The sequence below is a fragment of the Miniopterus schreibersii genome (genome assembly GCF_964146895.1).
Source record: "Miniopterus schreibersii genome assembly, chromosome: 22".
In the NCBI taxonomy this organism is placed as follows: Eukaryota; Metazoa; Chordata; class Mammalia; order Chiroptera; family Miniopteridae; genus Miniopterus; species Miniopterus schreibersii.
In genome coordinates this window covers 12,365,851-12,389,383 of record NC_138124.1, presented here as the reverse complement: position 1 = coordinate 12,389,383, position 23,533 = coordinate 12,365,851, and the positions used below count along the sequence as shown (strand labels likewise).

General features: G+C 42.1%; 1 protein-coding gene across 2 annotated transcripts in view; it reads right to left on the bottom strand.

Annotated features, from left to right (window-relative positions):
* Positions 1-23,533, bottom strand: part of CHD2 (chromodomain helicase DNA binding protein 2) — an 80,051-nt gene that overhangs the window by 50,566 nt on the left and 5,952 nt on the right. Inside the window, exons 3-7 of one of the 2 annotated variants that reach the window (XM_081124398.1) lie at positions 14,735-14,966; positions 10,697-10,783; positions 8,963-9,024; positions 2,183-2,323; positions 838-971 (exon numbers count right to left, since the gene is read on the bottom strand). In XM_081124398.1, coding sequence (XP_080980524.1) covers positions 838-971; positions 2,183-2,323; positions 8,963-9,024; positions 10,697-10,783; positions 14,735-14,966 — 656 coding nt within the window. The remainder of the gene's footprint in view (positions 1-837; positions 972-2,182; positions 2,324-8,962; positions 9,025-10,696; positions 10,784-14,734; positions 14,967-23,533) is intronic. The other variant, XM_081124399.1, reaches the window with a different exon arrangement.

The following is a 23,533-nucleotide window of genomic DNA, read 5'->3' as shown; positions in this document are numbered from 1 at the left end:
TCCCTACTAACTAGAAAACAAATCTGTCCCTCCAAGAATATGAAGAATTAAGTAAGAAAATAAAAATATCTCCAGTAATTAACCATCTACCCAAAGTTCTCTGTTAACTCTCTTAACCTCAACTGAGGCTGGATGAAAAAAAAAAGAGACAGAGAAAAATGAATAGGTATTATCTTGATATTTCCTATATAGAAAGATTACTTTAAAGAAACTGAGTTATTATTTCAGTTTGAAAATTTAAAAAATCTTCATTATGGTCCAAATATGCATTTAACCAGTTTCATACTTTTCACAAGGAGATTCAGAAACAACTAAAGGCATATTTGGTTAATGTCAATAAGCAAGAACCTCTACTACATTGCTGCTGCTTTTTAACACTGTAACACATTCTTTACTAGCTTAACTTTAAAACCTCAAAAACATATTAACACATCCCTCTATTCTCAGCTCTGAAACATGATGAGGTCCGAAAAACTTCTACATTTCACAACAAATATGGGCAATGACTGAAGTGCATCGTTTCAGAGTTGAAATATGTAAAATGTGGGCCTTAAGTGAGCAGATATAAAAAGTAATTTGCGCCCGGCCGGTGTGGCACAGTGGTTAAGTGTCAACCTATGAACCAGGAGGTCACACAGTCAGGAAGCATGCCCGGGATGCAGGCTCGATCTCCAGTCGGGGGGGGGGTGGTGGTGCAGGAGGCAGTCGATCAATGACGACTCTCTCATCATTGATGTTTCTATTCTATCTCTTCCTTTCCCTCTCCCTCTCCCTCTTTGAAATCAATAAAAACATGAAAAAAAACACACCAGTAATTTGCTTGCCAAAGGCACATACCTCCTTTCTTCCCCAACCTTGAATCTAAGACCTTTTCGATGGTTTCACTATTATCCTGCTGGTCATCAACTCCTTCGCCAGTCATCTCAATGAGATCGTCTGAGTCAGTCTCGAAGTCATCATCTTCTTTGTAACTGCAGAGAAACAATGCTGAATAAATGAGAAACTACCTTTCCAGAACATAACACTGCCACGCGTAACGTCATTAGGATAAGGAGCCTCACCATGGTGGCTCCAACACACCATTTTACAGATCAGCTGCAGATAGAGTGAGCTCTGAGTTCATCTTTTTCCTACTTAATGTATTAATGCATGTTCATAAATAACTCCAGGAAGGCTAACTCCCCTTTCAAAACAAAAACAGACTATATTTACAGTGACTTGTGTAAGCAAGGTACAGAAAACTGCAAGGAAACACCTGCGTTCATTTTTTAGTGAGATCGTTACTATATAAACAAGGAAACGACTACACAGAAAATGTATAACGAGTGGGGGGGAAACTGTCAGGCAAAAGACTAAGATTCTAAGATTAAATGTTTTAAGCCTATATTTTGTCTCCCGATAACAAGAATATGAAATCTAAGTACTTTGAAGCTGTTCAGAACTTCACCAAATATTCTTCCTAGTAACAGAATATTCAGATGTAACCTCCCACCACGTATTAACAGCAAGTGGGTTGGAGCCACACAAGGAGAAAAGCACAGTGCCAGGCGCAGCGCAGCTGTAGGACAAAGCTCCACATCAGCAACTCAAAGCCCAGCCCTTGCTTTGGCATTAGCTGGATGCACTGGACAGGCCATTAATATCTCCAGGACTTAGACCAAAAATAAATGCATGTCCTCTTTCAAAAAAATTAAATGCCTTAGATTCAGGTAAAGTAAAATACTGTTGTTGTATTTTATTCTGTTTTCTGTCAATGCTTCATACCCTATTAGTAAGCTTGATAAAATTATGATACCCAAATACCAATATACAAGCTGAACTTTAGAAGAATTTTTCTGATTCAAAGAGCAATTCAGAAGCAAGAAAGCACCCAAACATCTTTCTTAAGAAAGGATGTTATGAACTCAAGGTGACATCACTAAGCTGCCTCAACAGGCCATGAACCTGAAGCAGCTTTCAATGGGAATGAAGGCTTGAAATGAGCCAATGGTACTCTTTCCACATTCCCGTTGACCAACAGCACTCTTTTTGCACGAACACAGACTAGATTTCCAAATAGCTCCACAAGAAACAGGCCATTATTTTTTGCCTACCAGATGCATAATCCAGGGCTCAGAAGGAAGTCCAAAATATTCAAACTATCGCCCTCACACTAATGAAAACCTTCTGGGGCGTCACCTACCTAACATTTTTAGCTGCTCTTCGACGAGTCTGCCTTTTGGGAGCTTCATCGTCTTCATCATCATCATCAGAAGACTCCTGCTTTTTTTTCTTTCCACGCTGAGCTTTCGGTTGCTTTTTAACACGAGGTTTGGGCACTGTTCTAAAATGAGAAGATAGCAGTTTTACTCTATCATTTGGTGTTTACTTCAAATCTGTATAATTTATTTCCCAGAGCAGGGGTTCATATGTAGGATTAACCAGGGGACGTTAGGAATGTGTATTCCTGGGTCTCTTTCTCTGAGATTCTAATTCACTAGAAATCTGCATTTTCAACATGAACATGAACCTAATGCTGACAGTCTTCAAGGATTTATAGGAGATACAGTGGGTTCCGAGGCAATGGTTCTCCACTGTGCCTCAGGATCATGCGACATAAAATTACACTCATAGCATGTTGCTGGTGCATCTCTTTGGTGGGTAATTTGGAAATATCTCTCAAACTTACTAATACAACAATTTCACTTCTGGGAATTGATCTTACACATACACACCGGTACAGGCATATTAAGGTATTCACTGAAGCATTATTTGCAGTAACAAATGATCAGAAAAACTGTAAGTGCTCATTCACTGGGAACTAGTTCAATAAACAGGATACTATGGAGCCATTTAAAAAAGGGGGGAGTTTTCCATGTACTAATATAGAAAGATTTCCAAGATCATGAAAGAAAAACACACAAGGTAAATGAAATGTATGATCTGTATAAAAGGGGAAAGGACAGGAAATAACTACACATACATTTTTCTGACATGTGCATAGAATGTACTTGGAAGACCACCTGAGAGACTGCCCTGCCACAGGCCGATGAAACAGACTGAGGACATGGCCCTCTGCCCACGCCCAGCCAGGGCTGAGCGCCATCATCTAGGACCTCACACAAGGAAATCCCCAAATTGCCACTCTAGCAGTGGTAAAAAGGTGAAAGGAGAAAATGAAGTTGAAAACTCACCATCACACCTATCTCTTTCTCTGGGACCTACCATAACCATGCTACACAGAGGATTCAAGACTGAGGGCTCAATAAATGATGGGTAAAATCTAGAAGACAGACTGGAGTGCTTCAACTCAGATGAAAGGAGACAAAACTCAGTTGATGAATTTCCCTGCGGGGGGGGGGGGGGGGGACAAGTACAGTGTCCCAAGCCAGGGGTAGGAAAACATTTTGCTGTAAATAGCCAGAGGGTAAATGTTTTTGGCTTTCCAGACAAGAAGCAAAACTGAGGCCACTACATAGGTACTTATACAGTAAGAAAATAAATTTTCACATATTTTTAGTGACAAAATTCCAAATAAAACCATAACTACCTAGTATATTTTTGTGATATATATCTAATGAGAAGAATAGCATTCTTTTTCAAAGGATGACATTTCACTTAACTGGGAACCTCGTCAAACTATAAACATCCATCGATAAAGCTGTTCTTGGCTGGCAGGCCGTACAAAACAAGGTAGTGAGTGGGATCTAGCCCAAAGGCAATCGCTTGCCAACCCCACCCTCAACCATACTGCAAGGAGGTAAATATTCCTCTCTACCTCCTACCTTTCTCCCACCAACACCAGTACCTTATGTTGCCATCCAACTGATCAAAAAGTACCACTTTCCTGCCACCTCGGCGTACTACCCCTTCCGACAACTAGATTCTCTGTTTAATGTTATGGAGATTACAAAAACAAGGTAATAAACAGTGAAGTACACTTGCACCAGACAATCTGTGTTTTAAACTTAAGAATTGGTTCCCTCCAAAAGAACTTGTCCAGGAGTCAAATATTACAAGGAGCTTTTTTAAAGAGAAGATACATCCTTCCCACGTAACTAATCTGCATGGGGTAAGAATCAGTGAGAGTCACTCTAAGCTACATATGATGTCAACATCCATGATCGACAAAAGCAGCCCAGTCATCAGATCACTTGCTAATGATGCAGGCTGGGAAGAAGCAAACCACAGATGTGGGAAACCCAGTCATAACACACTGTGTCCCACCAGTTAAGGCTCTTTCTAGCACAGGTTAACCTCCATCTAGCACAAATGGAGCTCCACCAGAGGCAGAGCTGTCGGGGAAACACTGCACCTTCTGGGGACAGGCCTCCTGGCTTTCCCTTTTTTTTGCTCTGGTTCACTCTCTGCACCAGTACTTTGTTCCTGCTCATCTTCTGAGGGCTCCTGTTTCCATTTTTCTCTGTGATCAAAAGCAAAGCAGAATGGTTTTTTTTCCCTAAAAGATCCTCCCAGATTGTTAATCTTGAAGATTCTGACAACAATTTTGACCTAATTATCCAAAAGGCAGAACATGTATATCTTAGCTCTCATGCTGAAGAGGTTTCTTCTAGCTCCCTTTAAATTATGCTTGTGTGATATCTATTCCTATTTTATCTCTCGTAACAAAATAAATGGAAATGTAAACTAAAGATGTATTTTTGAAACAATTTTTTGGGGGAAGAAATGCTGTTAAATGTCTCATATTCTATTTTGATTTGACTACTGTCATTGACCACATTGAAGTCATAATATATACTCACTCAATCAGTGGTTCTCAAATGTTAGCATCAACCAGAGCCACCTAACGGGCCTGTTAAAACAGATTTCTGGCCCCAGCCAGTTTCTGATTCAGTAGGTCTAAGTGAGGTCTGAATTTTTAATTTTAACAAATTCACAGATGATACCGAAACCAGAGAGAGACTTCTCTGAGAACTCTCATATTGGACATTTTAACAGTGTTAGAATATATTTGAGGAAACACTCCCTAGAATTATTTTTCAATGATAAACCTACCACCTACTAAATTATTTGTTCAACCAAAAATGTAGTTTTTTAATAATAACTAGATATGGAAGGTTCCTTTGCTCCTTGAGATCTTAGAAGGCGTGAAAAGAGCTGTACCCGTTAGGTGTCCTACTTCCCCAGTGTTTCAAATTTACTTTGAAACCAAACAAGATACAGAGGGACTTAGTTCATGTCTCCCCTGTAGGGAAGAAGGAATATATAATAGCTACTGGGCATGAAATGTCTAGGGAAAAAACAAAAACCTTAAACGCAAGTTTTCTGGGGTTTCTTTGCAAAGGAAACAATTACCACTGTGCCTCTTGGTCTTTGTATGGAAATGAGGTTATGCTGAAGACAACTACTGCAGAACTGCAAAGTCAAATCAACATTCTCATAAGAGAATAGCTCAGAGCAATTGTGGAAGCTTGCTATAAGAAGGTGGCTGATCTGCGGGTTCCTGAGAAGCTCCCTGAAAGGTACAGGAGCCACCCAAGGCCGGAATTTGTGTCAACTTTAGGGAAAAAATTGTTTTCAAGCCTTCCATGAAAAGGCAGTAGAGCATTTTTGTTTTTTATGTCCATTACTTGGGTTCTAGTGCCACTTGTGTTTCATACCCACTTCCCTATCCGTAGCTGAGTCCCTGGGGCAGAGCCATTTTTGTGCATCTTTGTACCAGAGCTCAGCTCAAAGGCAGGCAAGCAAGAGACACTCCTTCACTAGGTAAGGAATGAGCCATGTCAGTCTACCAGTCAGGCTGGTAGGGTGCTCTGGGAAGCACACAAGTTAAGACACTAAGGCCTATTTGCATAGCCTAATCCTTCAGTCTCTCTTTAAAATAAAGACCTCCTCATGCCTAACTACACTCTGGGTACCTGTCTTCTTCCCTTTCCCCAGAGCCTGGACAATATATGTCTGCTAAAGAATCCAAGGAATAGAAGTGATGGCCAGCGAAGATGACAGGAAGATGTCTCCCGCAGCTGGGAGATCGGCACATGAGGCCGCAGTCTCCCCAGGACCAAGTCCAGAGCAGCTGGCCCTCTCAAAGGGGCTCACACAGCCAAACTGCAGAGAAGTCGCTTGAAGGACACAAGCTTGACAGAACATGAACAATTAGACCTAAGCGATGGTAGAGCAGATGAGAAAAATCCTCAGGCAAGTACTAGCTGTAATTTACATAACCCCACAGGGTCTACATCTGCACCTTAGAAGACTAAAATGGCAGTGACCACTGAGAGAACGGATGCTGAGGCTCGAGATTTCCAGTTAAACTGCAGATTTATAGACTTATGGACAACCAGGAGAACTCAGAATCTACCAATACAAGAATGTACAAAAACTTAGCAAGTCAACTGGTCGAAAGGCCTCCTCCTTGAGAAGGAAACGAAAGCCCCTGGAAAACAAGTTGTTTGGCTACATGTCAAACCCCCAGCCCCTCACCCATAACCCTGAAAACCAAAGAACCAGGAAAAAGTACAGCCAGGCTAATTCATTCTGGGAGGGTCTGAACAATAGGCTGTTTTGTATGTATGTGTAATCTGACATTGAATAATACATTGTTTTAAACTTTGTTTTAATTTTCAAGAACAGGGCAAAAAAAGTAAGTTCGGATCGGCAATATTAAGTCACTTTGTACCTGAGGTGAAAAGAGTGATGAGTTAGTTACAGGATGACTTCCCACCCCTGCAGAGGCACTGGGCAGGGACATTAGGCTTTTAAAATGCTAATTCACACCTCGACTCCAGGGAGTTAGTCCCTTGTAAGGCGGCATTCTTCAAAAATGTCAATGTCATAAAAGGACAGCCTGTGAAAGTGCTCAAAAGAAACCTGACAACTAACACGACATCTAATCACAGAATGGATCTTGCAGTGTAGGTGTGAAAATGTTAGAAAAGACATTAGTGGGTCAAATGACATAAATGGACCTATGAATTAACTGGACAGGAGTGAAAGACAATATCCTTACTTCTTAGGAAATACACACTTAGGTATTTAAAGGTCAAAGGCCATGGTGCAGGTTTTAAACGATTCAGGAAAAATATGGTGTATGTGTATATGTAAAAAGAGCACCCGAGACAATAAAAAAGTGAGGCAAAAATGGTCACCAACAGGAAAGCTGGGTCAAGTACACAGGCATTCTCTGTGCTTTTATTGTCACAACTTTTCTAAAGTTTGAAATTAATTCCTAAAAAAAGTAGTTTAAAAAAATAGCTCCTTTAAAAAAATCTTTAAAATCCCAGGTCCAATATGCAGGGCTTCAGAATAGCATTTCCCTGTGCTGATATTTCCAAATTTCCCTCCCTCTGAGTGAGTCTCTCTCAACTCTGAAATTCACGTGTTCACGCGCTAGGTTTGGTCCCACTTGCTCCGATCATGGTGCCTTACAACTAGAGTCTTAGCAGCTGTGGGACCTCCAAGTAATCTTACTAATTAAGCCCCTTCAGGAGAAGAGCTCCCCAGAGGATGGAAGAAAGTGAGGCCAGCCCAGTGCCCAGACATACAGCTCCTGGGGAGTTCCTGAGGCACTGCAGACACACACCCCTACAGAACTACGAGGCTCTACTCTGGGGAAAGACAGGTCCTTGAAGGCCTCTGAAAGTTGCCAACTTTGAGAGCCCTGAGGATTGGCAGGAGAGGGAAAATAAGTATAGGAGCTGCTCAACAAAAGAGGAAGACTGATAGTTGTACAATGGCTAAAAAAATGCGGGCTTCTGCACCCTGGGGTAAGGCCGCTGAAATGGGCAGTTGAGGTTTTCAAGCACCACCATTTGGATCCCAGGCAAGAGACCAACAAACGTAGCAGGTGGTGGAGGGACAAGCATAGCCGTGGGCTTCTCCAAAGGCCCCAGAAGGCCTTGAGACCAGGGAGCTGAGAAGAGAATCTCCTAAGCAGACCATGGGACTGAGGTAGAACAAAAGCCTTCTGAGACCCCAAGAAGTGCAGGCTTGCACACAGTTACTATTTCTCCAACTTGAAATCTAGAACATAAATGAAAGCTGTGTGTGATCTGAGCAGACCCATATGAAACACCTGACTTAGTATACTTTCTAATAATTCTGACACCTCGGCAGAATAAGCATTCCTCTATATTGGAAAGGAGGAAATGGATTTTAAAAACTCAAATCATTTTGCCTTAGGCTAAACACTTACTTGAGATTACTAATATTTTAGAAAAGAGAATATATAACTGGGGCTCTTAATAGGGGCGCCATGGACAACTGTGTACCATAAGAACCCCCTAAATCTGTGTGCAGTTTTGAATATCTACATTTTTCTAAAGAGACGGGCTATAGGATCCAGACTATCAAAGGGAGCCACACCCTCTCCAAAAGATTTTTTTTTGAGAAATAATCTAAAAGCAAATACATTAAATATCTTTTCACCTTAAGTAGAATTACTAAAATAAATGTTAAAATAACGAGTACATGATCTACGTTACAAAGGAATTTCACATTACATTAAGCCCAAGAATTAAAGTGTTCTGGCTTATGAACTGTAATGTTGAAATTATATGGAAACACCAATGTGAAATTTCTTTCTAAAATGGGTGTCCAACCAATATAATTTCGCCATGCCAACACAAAGAACAAATGGAAATGAAGCACGGCAAACCTAAATGTGTCCCCTGCTCGACTAGAACAGAACACCAAATACCTGCGTATTTGGTATTTGTGCACATTTTTAAGAAAAAAAATACTTGGGCTAATTGGACGAACTGGATGGGCTACGGTGTGGGGTGTGCCCCCGAAAAGGAGCGCAAGCACGTGTGAAATACTTACTTGCGTGTTGAACACTGAGAATCTTGGGCTTTGAGTGCTGCTGCTGCAGCAGGCCAAGCTGGACAGTGACCCAAGATAGTAAGATACAGAAGCGGACTCTGGGACCTGGGGCAGACTGGAGACACAACGAAGGCAGTCCCAGAAACGCTGACACATTACAAACTACCAGGTTAAGTCATTTCCCCCAGAGAAGACTTACTGTTTTTTCAGCTGCCTCTGGCCTCTTCTTTTTGGGCTCCCACTCTCAGACCCGCTACTTGCCTTCAGTGTGTGAGGGGGGAAAAATGATTACAGACTTTAATTCACAGTTCTTAGGGTCAACACTATGCCCTGGCTCAACAATCTACTCAATATAACAATATCATTCAATATGAGCGTCTACACAGAGAGAAACCTCAGCGTTTGTTTGGTGATGCTCACTCTCCTTTTGCTGTGAAAAGTAATCTCTATGTGTCGTTACTGAATTATTTTTAATGCCAAGAACTATTTCTCTCAGCTTGACTCTTACAAAAGCGTAGTACAAATTTTCTGGGATGATGGCAATGTTCTGAAGCTGCACTGTTCCTACCAAATGTCGCAGCCAGCAGCCACCTGTGGCTCCTGAGGCCCTTGAGTGTGGCTCTTGAGAAATGGAACTCTTCATTTTACTCAATTTTAGCTAATATACATTTTAAACATCATGTGTCTAATGGCGACCATACTGGGCAGTGCAGATCTAGAATGTCCCATGTAAATGCCACAACGTTCAGTGTGCCATTAGAGGTGGTGACTAGAGATCTATTCATTTTAGACTCATCAAAGAGTATGTTCAGTCACAAAGTCACAGAGCTCTGCTAACAGCCAGCAGCCAAAAAAAGTTTATAGTCAGAGACATCTCTGAACAGCTTGTTCTCCAAAATTAAGCAACATGGCAAACTACCCCGACTGCTCTTAGTCTTATACCCTAGAGAACGTGTTAATTTATATACAAAAGAGAAAGGTTTCCACAACTATGTGAGTGGTTATAACACAGGGCTCAGTAGCCCAGTCCTAGATGCTATGGGAAAAGAAAGCTAAGGTAGCCAGCTAAGAGGTTCACTCAAAATAAAACCATAAAGGCAAAGCGAATGTTACGGTCAATTCGATTTTTTAAATAAATTTATTAAAACCCACCCCAACTCACTAACCTTTGGCTATCAACACTTAGCTTTCAGCAGAAGGATGATACATAGTTAAGAACAGCAAAGAGAGAGGACATTTCACTGAGACAAAAAAAGCATCTCTTTGGAATGTAATCTATAAACCTAACATAGAGGTAAGAATCCACAAAAATATCACACAAACAGAGAAAAGGCTGATTCTACAGAAACCACAGAATCCAGTAAACTGATTTAAAAATCACCAAATCTCTCACAATTAGACCACAGAGTAAATATGTGTGAAATATTTTAATACTGCACACTAAAAGTGAGCTCGGAAACCAAACGTAAAGAAATCAGATAAAATACATTCCTTATGTCAAGTCAATTCTCTTTTTTCTCAGAAATAAACCTGAAGCTACCTCCATTACTATATTTGTTTATCAGGCAAGTTACTCACTGAAATAAAATCTATGAGATTTAGAAACTAGATATTTTTAAAAAGTAAACATCTTGCTACAGTCAATTTCACTATGAGAAGCAAAAACAAAAACAAAAAGAAAAACTGAGGCTGGTTCTGTAAAATGCCCAACACTGTCCTGAAGCATCACTATGACATGCTCTTTCTGGTAAGTTTCCTTTTTGAACAGCCACATGTGGCTTTCTTGCCGTACTCGGCTGAGAGAGCTCACATTCGAGCCACTGAACTCCCATCCTGACGTTGTCTTGTCAATGGTAATACATACCAGAGTCGGAAAGGATGAGGTAAGACGAGGAGTTTCAATACATCCCCTTAAAGCATTTCTTTTTCTTACCTCCTCCTTAATATTAAATCGTGATGGTTCTTGTCTGCTTCGGTTTGACCGCCTAACCCCATAAACATCAGGATACTCTTCCCACATCTGTAAAATTAACAGACCAGGCATGAGTCTTTTTTCTTTGACCCCCATTTACTATTTTCATTACTGGAACATGTATTTTCATTTAAGAGCATTTATGTAACTAAGTATCAAAAGGGCTGATTTGTTCATTTTGATTATGAGACAATGAACTGCCATCTTTAAAAAGAGTACGGCATATTATCCCAGCACACACTGACGGTTAGCAATGTCTCTGCGTTGCCAATGGCTAGTAAATTAAATGGTACACTGTGCGCCCATCATTAAAATATAAACTTACAGTTGAATAACATGGCAGGAGAACATTTGCTTCCGCCAAAGACAAATTATTTCCTGATGAATTTTAAGCCCCTAATGTTTTCCATTTCAGCTTTGACTGCATATTGACCCATCTGAGAAACTCAAAAGGCAAGCAAGGCCCCACCAAGTCTAATTAAATAAGAATCAGGGCATTGCACCAACCGACAAGGCTCAGTGGTTGAGCATCGACCTATGAGCCAGGAGGAGGTTCGATTCCCGATCAGGACACAAGCCCAGGCTGCAGGCTCGATCCCAGTGGGGGGCGTGCAGGAGGCTGCCAATCAATGACTCTCTCATCATTGATGTTTCTACCTCTCTCCCTCCCGCCTCTCCCTTCCTCTCTGAAATCAATAAAAACATATTTTTTAAAACTTCAGGGCCCAGATGGCATGGCTCAGCGGGTGAGCATCAACCTATGATCCAGAAGATCTTGGTTCGATTCCAGGTCAGGGCACATGCCCAGGTTTCGGGCTCCATCCCCAGCAGGGGGGCGCATAGGAGGCAGCCAATCAATGACTCATCAATGATGTTTCTCTCTCCTTCCCTCTCCCTCCCTCTCTCTAAAATCAATAAAGACATTTAAAAAAAAACAACAAAAATTAAAATAAATCAAAGCATTTATATATTTCTTTAAATTCCACAGAACGTGTAACAAGCCAGATACATACAGACTGGGTATTTACAACATTTAGTTGGAAATCCTCAGAATGAGCATCACAGCCACCACCCTAACACACCTAATGTTATCCTCTGAGCAGTAAGTAGCCCTTTGCTTTAAAGAACTATCTTCAATAATGATCCTCACCAGTGACCAAAAATGTAAAGTTCAAAGGAGGGATTAGCTGAAGAGAAAACTTTCTTCACAATGTATTTTAGCACCATCTTATAAAAAGACTGCAGCCAACAAATGTATAGGAAAAATATCCGAGGCCCCCTCCTTCCTCAGCCTCTAATAGAGTCTAGCGCCCAATCTCACTCTCCAGCCAACAGACAACTGCTCTTTTAATAGAATCAATCACAGAGGCAGAATGAATTCGAACGAACTGTAGAAGACGGCAGTGGAAATGTCTAACCAGGGTTAAACATGTAAAAAGAGACACCTGACAGCCAAGATGAGAAATGGGGGTTTGTCATCAAAACACAGATGACAGCTAAAGCCATGAAATTATTTCGAAGGTGAGGAAAGAGGAGAATGCCACTGGCCGAGACTCGGGAAATATGTGAAGTGGGCCTCGAAAAAGACAAACTTGATGAAAGACGACCCAGAAAAAAATGTCATCAAGCTGACGGAGGACGTTATCAACAGTGCCTTTAAAAAAAATAATAATGCTGAGTCAGCTACAGAAAAAAATAAGGCCTCCAAAGAAAACAAGGGAGCTGGGCCAGGAACAGGCATTTTAGAACTAGAAGCCAACACAATCATGCAATCCAGTGTCTTCAGTCTCCGAAGGCGAAAAACCCATAACGGCCTTAGAATCTGAGAGTCGGAAGATAAAGGTCCAACCGGAAGGCATCAGAATAACCAAGTGGGAGGAAATCTGGGCGAAAGAGGCAGCAAACGCCAAACGCTGAGCAAGCCTGGCAGCGAGGGAGCACACCAAGAGCTTTTCTCTAGTCCTACCTGCCCACCCTACCCCACCCCATTCTGAACCTCTGCTAGAACTGAGAAATTATTCCACACAGGAATTTAGGGAGCTTTTATTAACGAGGGCGGAGGCCAAGTTAGTTAGAGTCACTACATCAACTAGTTTTATCACTTAAAAATATTAGATATTCAGGCTCCACTGTTGGGACTTGATTACAGTCTATACTGTAATGCATCCGTCCTAAGAATCACCTTGGCCCTTCTGAGGACTAATGATTTCTAATTCAAGGCTCAATGAGAAAGCTACCCCCTGAAAAGGACGTGTACGCAGGAGACAAAGAATCTTTTTCAGAAGCTCTCCTTTTAGAATAATTCATCATTAAAGTCACAATCCAAGCTTTCTAACTGGCTGGGATGTCCATCCATGTGTTAACTTTATTAACTTTTTAGAACTGATCACCTTAACTTTAAAAGCATATTTTACTCTTTCTGCCTGGTGCTGTACCTCTACCTTGAAATCCAGTCAGTCTTGGTAGTGATTTCCCTTCTTGGTTCCCCTCTGTCTTTTTTACTGAAGCTAAATATGAGGTCTTATAGTTAACAGATGTGAAAGCTAGACCATCACCCCCATTTCAGTCACATTTTAAACACATCGTTTCTGTGGCTTCATCTCTACAAATAAAGGACTCGCCACTGTGCAGACGGAAGTTACATCCAGGCTCACTTTTGTCCCTTAAGCTTCACACAAACACGCGGTCCCTGGAAAAGAGCAGCTGGTCTAGGTGTGCATAGGAAACCAGGCTAAGGCGTCGGGCTCTGAAGATGGCCAGGCCAGGCCTTCCGCCACAAGTCTGGGTGGGAAGTTTCTGAGCTTAATGACACTCAGAGCAAGATTTCCCAGGGGCCCTCTCACATGCATTTTTTGTGAATGAAATAACTCACCACTTGAACTGTCTCTTGTGAAATGCCCACCCAACACACGAGCAGGCAACAGGCACAGCACTCGAGGGTCTGAAGGTCACGTCTCTAGTGATGAGTCAATTAGCAAGGACAACTCTCACTTGCCTGTCCCTAACACTGCCACAGGCATTCCCAGCCTCCCACCATCTCCTAAGGGTCACTTACCATTAAGCAATGGTTATGCTGGGAATGGAAGAACTGAAATAACATAGTTAATCCCAATACTGTCTCAAGAATTCCCAGCAATTGTTGTTTCCTTCACGTTAGGTTTGCTGTAGCTAGTCTGTAGAACTTGCAGGTGACTTAAAATCATTTGCACTGCTATGAAAATCTGAGTGCAAAGGTGCAGATTTGTAGCTCAGTAGAGTAAAAACTGACAGCATAAAGCTTTTAATTTCATTAAGAGATTTTCTTTTTAAGTTTCTAAAAGCAATATTCGTACATGTGAATCACTTTTGTCCCTCGCCCTTCATGTAAACACATGGTCCCTGGGAAATTACCAAATTCTCTCAAAATGGATTTTAAAAGATAAGCTACATTCTTATGATTAATGAAACCAAGTCATTAAATTTTCCCCAACAGGAATGCATCCTAAAGTTTGGGCACCGAGGATCAAATGCTATGCAACTCAATTCTTGACTTTTTGCATCCTTTGCTGGAAGACTCTTCCATGTTAAGCAAAGACTGTTACCTACGCTGCCCGGGTACAGAGAACTTTTCTTCTGAGAAGTAATGATTTCTCTTTCATTCCTCTTGGACTGTGTCCTACACTTTACAACTGCATTTCACAGTCATCTGTCAATGACTCTCTGGTATTTTTCAGGATGGTGTATAAAAAAATTTTAACCACCTTTTAAAATGTTAAAAACCAAAATTAGAGAGATTTGTCTTCTTGCCCTATAATTTTACGGTTTATGTAATTATTTCCTTTATAGCCTATGATCAACTAGTAGAGCAGAAAGCAGTCCCCATTCACATCCAGAGACTATATTATTAAAAAAGGTGGCTGAGGTTTCCTTATCAACGTTAATGAGTGTTCCTTGGGAAATAAAGGTCTGCTAGCTGGTCGCAGCTGGCAGCCAATTCATAGGGTACAGCAAAGGAGATACCTTCTTCACGTCGGCTATCCGTTCCTTCTTAGAGGCTGGCTTCTCTTTGGCTTCTGGAAGGACTGGCTGGGATTTGGAACCCGCCGATTCACTCTCGGATTCCGACGGGCTCTCTGAAGATTCAGAGCTGCTGTTGGACTCACTGCCATGTCCGCTTCCTGGGTCGCTGCCCTGCTCGCTCTCCGACTGGCTGCCTGAGTCTGAACCTGAAGCTTCTTCAGATGCTGAATGACTTAAAAAAAAAAAAATTTAAAAAGATCTAACAACTGCCACACAAATCAGTTAAAAAAAAAAAAAAAGTCACAGTGGTAAAATGAGTATGTAGTAATTCTGGCAATACAAGACCAAAATTTCCAAACTTGCTTTTATGTTCTTATATTGCAAGTAATATCATTACTATCATTCTAACATCCCTATTAGCTACCATTTCCTGAGTGTTTATATGATGCCACATACCAACTAACTTATGTAAATTAGCTTCTCTTACAAAAACTCAGAAGGGGAGTATTATTTTCTCCTTTATTCAGATGAAAAAAAAGCTGAAGCTCCGAAGTACTTAAGTAACTCTCTCAGGTGACAGAGGTAGGATTTGAAAACAGGTCAATCTGTCGGAATCCACTAAGTTTATTTGTTTAATATCATCCCTCCCTCCTCAAGACAAAAACAAAACAATGCAACACAGGACACAATCAAACCAAGGCATGGTTACCCCAAAAGTAAGACTGCAATCTGGCTGTAATTTTCCAATCAGTATCCTCAACAACAGTGCTAATCAAACTCGACTGGGCAGCTCCATAAAACATACACATTAACCCCAGAGGTCCTGCCTGGGAACCTCCAGCAGTGAGCCCCAGACCCGGAGGACCTAACAGAACAAAAGAAATAAAAAGAACATTCTGATCTAAGGTGAAGGCCTAACCCAGTGCAGACTGCTCCTGTCTACCCCACTTCCCCACAGCTTCCTCATTCCAAACACCCCTCAGGGAGGCAACCTAAGGCAGGCACCCTGGGGCCTGTTAAGATTAGTAGCAATGACAACAAATGGGGGTGTGGGGAGCTCTACCTTGGGAAAGAGAGAAGTGAAAAACCACATTAATTGCATGATCATCTAACAGGTACCAGACGTTACTCTAAGTGCTTTATATATATATGATTTTGGTTACTCCCCAGTAGGGCAGGGATTCCACCCCAAGCCTAGCTCTAAAGAGCACATTCTATTTTACAACAGGGGCACGAAACCTTGGAGACTCAGAAAATAAATCTCATCCCTATCATGCTGTGTTGCAAACCAGCCACGCTTCCCTGTACCAGCGACTCAGCACGGTCAAGGCCACCTTATACTTACTGACTCCTTGGTCCACTACACAGTGAAAACTGACTAGTCGCTCGTTCTGGGGCATCTGAAGTCACCCACTCACCACCTGTGACCAATGAGAAGGTGGTCACCAGGCAAGAGGAAGGCAAAAGGAAAGCAAGAGGAGGGCTGGATAGTACAGTTAGAGTGCAGAATCTGGCATCCACGGCTTGGGTCTCATCCAGGCTCATCTCAGGCTTGTGCCATCATTAACCTGTGCTGTCCTCTGGGACATTATAGGTCACGAGAGCATCAAACGACAGTTATGAAAGCAGCACTCTATAAATGCCAAAGCCCTACCCAAACATTAGAATTTCACATCCACGCTCAGGTTCCCCTTCTAACACTAGGTTCCCCCCAGGAGGCACCTGCTGGTGAGTCAGCACCACGCAATTCATGGCACTAGCTGGAATTTATTAACAACAGTTGGGCCTCTGCCATGTGCTCACAGAAAGGTACAGAGGCAGCTCCAGAAATTTCCTTGTAAGATTTAGGAAGGATGTCTACTTGAAAGGGGTGCAAGGCATATACCTAGAAGTTGCATTTACACTGTCTAAACAGCTGAGTCACTGGAGAGACCTGAAAGATCAATAAGCTCGTGGGGCCCACACCTCCTCCCAGCCACCTTGGCCATGGTCACTGACAATATCCAATCTCAGCACGTCCGGTGAAACGCAGCTGATGGCTGGAGACTCATCACTTAACTGTTCCGTCCCTTCACCCAAGTACTTGCAGGACACAGAGTAAGCCTGGTGCTGCTCACCTCCAACCTTTGGTTATGCGTCAAACTAAGTGCACCTCTGATTCTTGAAGCCTCGGGTATTACCTTCTGTAGGAAGAAAACCTCCTTTGTGCTCTTCAATCCTAAGCTTGGTGCCTACTAGGGACTTCCATAATACTTTGTCATAACATCTCTGCCATAGCAGTTACTACCCCTGGGAACTGAAAACAGGTAGTGTGATTGCGATCTGAGCTTCAACCCCCGTGCTCCGAAGGCTCTCACTTTTTAGCACATCCTGAAACAGAAGACTTTTTTTTTTTTAAGCTATAAATACCTTCACATTTAAGGCACTAATGGCCTAATTAGTCCCTCAAAGAACAGGACATTTCTTGAAATATTATGCAGATTTGCTATTAATACCTAATTATAACACCAAATACTAGTAATGCTAAACTGTAGTTTGCATTACTGATTTAGAGTAGGAGATGGGCAAAGTCCACCAGACTCTCACAAAAAAGGGTCAAATCAAGTTACTTGGTGAGCAATCCTTTAGGCTTTCACCTAAACAATAAAGTAGTAAAATTACCTGATTTCCAATGGCGTGAATAGTTATAAGGCAATCAAAAATGGGATTTTCAGGAATCACCCACCATATATACAGAATCCTCATGAAAAATAAGTGTCTGAACATGAAAGTAATACAAAATAATACGAAATGTAAACTGTAATTGAAAAACAAAAATTTAAAAATATAAAGGACATTATCTAAAAGTTACTTAAAATCTAAATCAGAAACAAAGTTCATGATCTTGACCGAACAGTGTGCACGGGAGAAATACAATAGAGAAATAAACGAAAGGGCCTTAAGTCAAACCTGGGACTTCAGATTCTAATAGAAAAATGAACGCTTATGAAAACAAGTCTAACACTTGTGAACAAAACAAATTCAGTATCTCTTCAAAAGTCTTGTCTAAAGCTGGGAAAACGGGATGATTAATGTTTTACCAACAGGCTGGGAGAGCAAGCTGCATTAATGGCTATTGTTCCCTTTCTGACCACCACTCCCCGCGCGGCCGCAAGAGGGCAGCAGGGCAGCAGTCACTTCTCAGCAAGCCTGTGGCTCCCGCCCAGCAGCTGCCATCTCAGCACTTGGAGAGTTTGTTTCCCTGAACTTGACAAAATGGCTGAGCTGCTTGGCAGAGCAAGTTTTTGTTGCTTGTGAAAGCAAAATCTGGTAAAAACACAAAGCCAGCTACACTGGGATCCCATAAAACTTATTCCAGGCTAAGCGCCATCAATGACAGAGTGGCTAATGCCTCTGGAGCACTCATGCATCAGACACATGCAAAAATTCTCTTCGAATCCTTACAACAAACACCACAAACTATCCTCATTTTACGGCAGAGACGGCGCCCAAGCCCAGGTGCGTGTGTACGGTGTCAGCATCCCCACCCCCAGCCTGGGTTATGGAGTCCACAGGACGTAGCCTCTAGCTGGCAACGCTACCCCACCGAGCCACTCACACATTCTGCAGTTCCACAGGTTATTACTCAGCCGCCCGGCGCTGCGGCAGAACAAGTCCTTCTAATCGCTTCTATGTCAAAGACCTTCAAGACCTCCTGCACCTCTGGCTCAAGGCCTAGGATTCTGAAGACTAAAGCACAACATTACAAGCAAGGTTAAAAGACAAGGAACAGAGAAAAGAAATTTCAATGTATACACAACAAAAAGACTATACATACAACATATGAAGAATTATATACCAAAGAAAACCAGGCAAACTGGGCAAAGGAAATGGGCACGCAGCTACAGAAGGGAAATGGCCAATGAATTTATGAGAAGGTAGTTAAACCTCACCAGTAATATGGGAAGTACGTATCACAAGAGATTATTTCACACTCATTTGCTCTGCAGAAAAAGTCTGATAATACTAAACGATGGTGAGAAAGCAGGGAAAATGGTACCCATGCACCACTGTTGAAAAGGAGTCAGTAGGAGCTTTGCAAAGCACCCCGACACTATCTAGTAAACCTCAAAATATCGCTATGAATCATGCAATTGAACCTGTGGGTATATAACCTAGACCAAGTATCAAACTTGTGCAGGGGGCGGGATGTATAAAATTGCTGAGAGCTCTGCCCCCTAAGATCAAAAAAAAGAAAAAAAAATCAAAATGTTCACGTATGAAAATGTAAAAATAAAATGCAGAATATTCATACTATGCAATGAACCACCACAGGCTAGGGAGGAATTAGATCTAGAAATATCAACACGACGACTTCAAAACTATTGTTTTTTAAACACAGTACGTAAACCGTGCATGTTTTAACGTTTTATATGCCAAGTTCATGAAAGTGAGTAGGGAGAAGGGGTCAACTCTTTCTAACTTGCTTAAAACGTTAATTGTACTCTTTGCACTTTGCTGAATTTCTCAAAAAAGAGCTGTTTCAACATTGCAGAACTGCCCACTACTCAGGAGCAGACCTTCCCAGGTCTGAAAGTTCTTCTGGAAGTTACTCTGACACTGGTAAAACTATAGACCCTCCTCCCAGAAAAAGGCACACAGACAACAAAAATGCTGCTTACAGTTCCAGGGGTAAAGGTCAAGTCCCGTCAGAGGGAGAGAGTGGAACACATTGATTGGTTGCCCCAGGCACCCCGACCAGGTTGTGCTCTAAGCACTAAGCCAAACCAGCTAGGGCTGCACTGGTTTTTTTAAGTGATTCTGATGCAAAGCTTTATCTGCAAAGGAAGTTTAGAACAAAACAAATTACAGGCAAAGTCCAGTCTTCACCAAGGGGAGTCAAACTGCGCAAGGACCAAGTTCTCCTGAGGTCTCAGGGACACTCCTGCCCACCCACCTCTCCTCACACCACTCCCATGCTGATTCTCAAACTACCCCACGGGAACCACCTCCAACGAAAACATATGGCCTTTTGAGCAGCACCGTTTTCTGGCATCAATCACACAATGCAGTGATTTCAAGTTTCTGGTTTCTTTACAGTGAATTTTAAGATAAGCAAAGTACAGAATTATTGTAGATTTTCACTGTGTTCCACAATCTCCTATGTAGCTTCCTCTTGTCCCTCTAATTTGACAGCAACTTTTGACAAAATGTTTAAGTGGAGCCCAACTGCCTGTGTTTGACTCCAATCCCACCATTTTTTCCACCTTGTGCCTCAGTTTTCTCATCCACAGAACAGGAATGATGATCATACCTCACAGACTTGTGAGCATTCCTCAAATTAGCACAGATAGAGGCCTCAACAAGTCCCAGGCCCACGCATAGTGGGCGCTTTAATAATAGCTATTACTCAGTCTTTCCAAAGCAATCAACTTAGTTTCACTGAAACATCCCTCACACTCACCTCATCTGTTGGTTTGGTATTTAACGGAAACGCACGACAAACACACGCACAATCAGAATAAACAAATTTCAGAAGTGGCTACAAACTCTTGTTAAGTATACAAGTCAATGGAAGGAAGAGAATGGTCAGGGTACAGAGCTCAGTGAGGACCACCCAGACCTGCAAAGAAAGAGCACTGGGGACAGTTATTTGGACAGCTGGTTACCCCCCTAAGGAGGTCACTAAGCAATTCTGCTACACTGACCCCACAATGAATAAAAACTGCATTAAAAATCCCTTAAAAGGTGCCTGACACAGTCAGCACTCAATAAAATGTAAATCTACTGTGGCGTTTTTCTATAAACTGTTCACCACCTGCTACCGTCCCCCCCAAAAGGAAAGGTTTCTGCCATTACAGGCACTGCTGGAATTAAGAAATAACCCAACAGCCCAGGCAGCGTGGCTCAGTACTTGAGGGTCAACCTATGGACCTGGAAGTCAGGGTTCGATTCCCAGTCAGGGCACATGCCCGGGTTGTGGGTACGATCCCTGGTGGGGGGGGGGTGGTGCAGGAGGCAACCAATCGGTGGGGGGGCATGCAGGAGGCAACTAATCGATGATTTTCTCTCATCATTGATGTCTATATCTCTCTCCCCGTTCCTCTCTCTGAAATCAATAAAAATATATTTTTTAGAAGAAATTTTTTTAAAAAGCAATAACCCAACAAAATGCAAAACCCTGAAGTTCATTTTCATATTCTGTTCTCTTATTTCTTTTAATGCTGGTTACAGTTCACGATCCACCAACAGTGACCAACCACTCTCACTGCTCCACAGCGTAGCCACACCCACCAATACAGCCCAGGTTTTAGAAAGTGACCTTGATCAGCTAGAGGGGAAGGGAGTTCCAAAAGGGCTGTACTGAATTCAAAGGCCATTCTGGAATCCAAGCTTTTGGAGGTCTCTAAAAAAGAGGAGGTAGCACCAGAACTTAACGCATACACATTTTAAAGGTTGTTACTGCTGGATGTGGCAGGATGCAGTGCAGAAACTTCCTCTTCCCGCTGGCACACAGACCTCCAAACTCAAGCTGCTCTTAAAACTGCCCTAAAAAAGGAACTGAGAAACTGGGGCACGCAATGGAAAGACGGAAGGGTTAGAAAACAACACAGGAACAAGAAGTGCTGCATCAGAAGATGCAAACACATGGAGACACATGCGAAGGGATGGAAACGCACGCGAATTTGAAACGCGTGGAGAGCTTTAACCCTAACTCACTCCCAGGGGCTGAGCCATTGGTATTTTCACAAACTCTTCAAGGTCTGGTATTAAAACAAAAAAGAATTCAATAGTTAAATGAAAATTCAACCAAGTAAAATTTAAAGATCTAATTGGCTTGACTGAACAATTCAGGAATCAGGTAGCATAAAGAAGGCAGGAAAAGAAAATTATTAGTAGGAAACCCATTGTTTCAGGCAAGGCCCTCTGCAAAGGGGAACTGAAGGGGCCCATCAGCAGACTGCCTCCTAATGCTGACCAGGAAATTCCAGGTTGGCTGGCTAAAAGTCACATTCCTGGGAAGGTTCAAAGTGTAACTGGTTAGGCATTAGGTCTTGCTTTGCTGGTGTGGGGCTTTCACACAAGTGATTCTGTTTGGGGCCCGTTGTCTGTGCGTGTGTGTGTGTGTGTGTGTGTGTGTGTGTTTTAACACAAGTGACTCATTAACTATAAAGGAAATGAAGGAAGTAGAGGAAACCAAAAACACAAATCTCAACACAGTTCTAACAATGAACTGGACTTCAGACTTTATGCGAAATCAAATATCCAGTGCTCAGGTGAACACTGATTACTAAAAGCAAGCTACAGCCAATATAAACATTTATACCCAAACAGCACTGCACCTTGGTAGTCACTACTGGCTCCTGTACAGCCTGGGCAGGGGAATGAGGCAGGTAAGCCAGGACGGTAATTACTAGCTCCAGTGGGGGGGGGGGGCATCTGCTAGTGAGTGCCAAGAGTAGGACTGACTCAAGAGGCTGCTCTAGTCTAGAAAGAATCAGAGGCTCCCTTCAAAAGGCTGGTGTTCTCAGAAAAAAACTCTAGGAGAGTTTCAGTTAACTAAAAGGGGAGTTGCCTCCAAAAATCATCTTAACCCCTCTCCTAACTGGCATAACCCTTGTGGGAGACCAAGACACCAATTATGGCCCTCAGGGACAACCTGGCCTCTTATAAAGGCTCTTAGAAAGTGCAAAACGCTAATACAAGATGAAACACTAATAAAATGACATCACTAACAGCTTACATTTATGGAGCACTTTCAATGTACCAAGCTCTCTACTAAGCACTTTACAGGCATGATGTTTAATCTGCATAACCTGAAGAAGATTATCACCTGCATTTTAGAAAAGAGCAAATTGCAAGCCTAGCACTGAGTACTTCACTGGCCTAAATTGGGGGGAAAGTTTTCAGTACTAAAGTACACACTACACAGGTGCCTGTTATGTACACAGCTCTCACCAGGCACTGAGGGAACAGTTAAACACACCACAAGTGACAGAACAACTCACGAGAACTGAATCCAAAGTATAAAATCAGGACTATCCTTAGAATGATGCCTTACCCAGGGCTCTTCTATAACATTCACCCCTGCAGACCAGGGTGATAACATAATCCCCCAACTACAGGGTCTCTCCAGAAAAAGGAACTGAAATGCTTTTCAGTGTGAAATCAAGTCCAGAAGATGTCATTGAAATACCGAAAAAGGTCACTCCTAACCAAACATGTTAATAAAGGGCTAAATTGGAACTGTTTTAGAAATGTAGCATGGATGGCTTCCATTCGCCTCGGTTCTCCAGGGTTCATTTCATAAAGCAATGCCCTGTCGCCCACCTCATGCACTGCACTCAAAGGCAGACAGTATAGGAGGAGCCTTTTGACTTGCCCTATGAATTCATGTATAGACTGAATGGGGGAAAGGTCCTCACAGACATACAAACAATGTGTTCCAACCCAAATCAACATTTGATGAGTCAGTTTTGCCGAGGCATAAATTTGACTTTGGACATCCGGTCAGGCTGGGATGCAGGAGGAAATGGCTCAGCTATAACAAGCACCCAGCAGAAGTCAACATAAGTCAACATAGTTACTTATATTTGTATACAAAATAACTTAGGTGTTTAAAAAAAAAAAAAAAAACAATACTCACCTAGGTGGCCTGTGGCTAATTAATAAAACAAAGAGAGGAAACAATGAAGCAACAGTATTTCATTGCTAAAGTGACCCCCTCCTTCAAGAATGCCAACTGAATTCTGAATTTTTCAGAAAAAAAGACCTAAAAAAAAAAAAATTTACTAGATGTCACACAGAGCAGCCACTCAG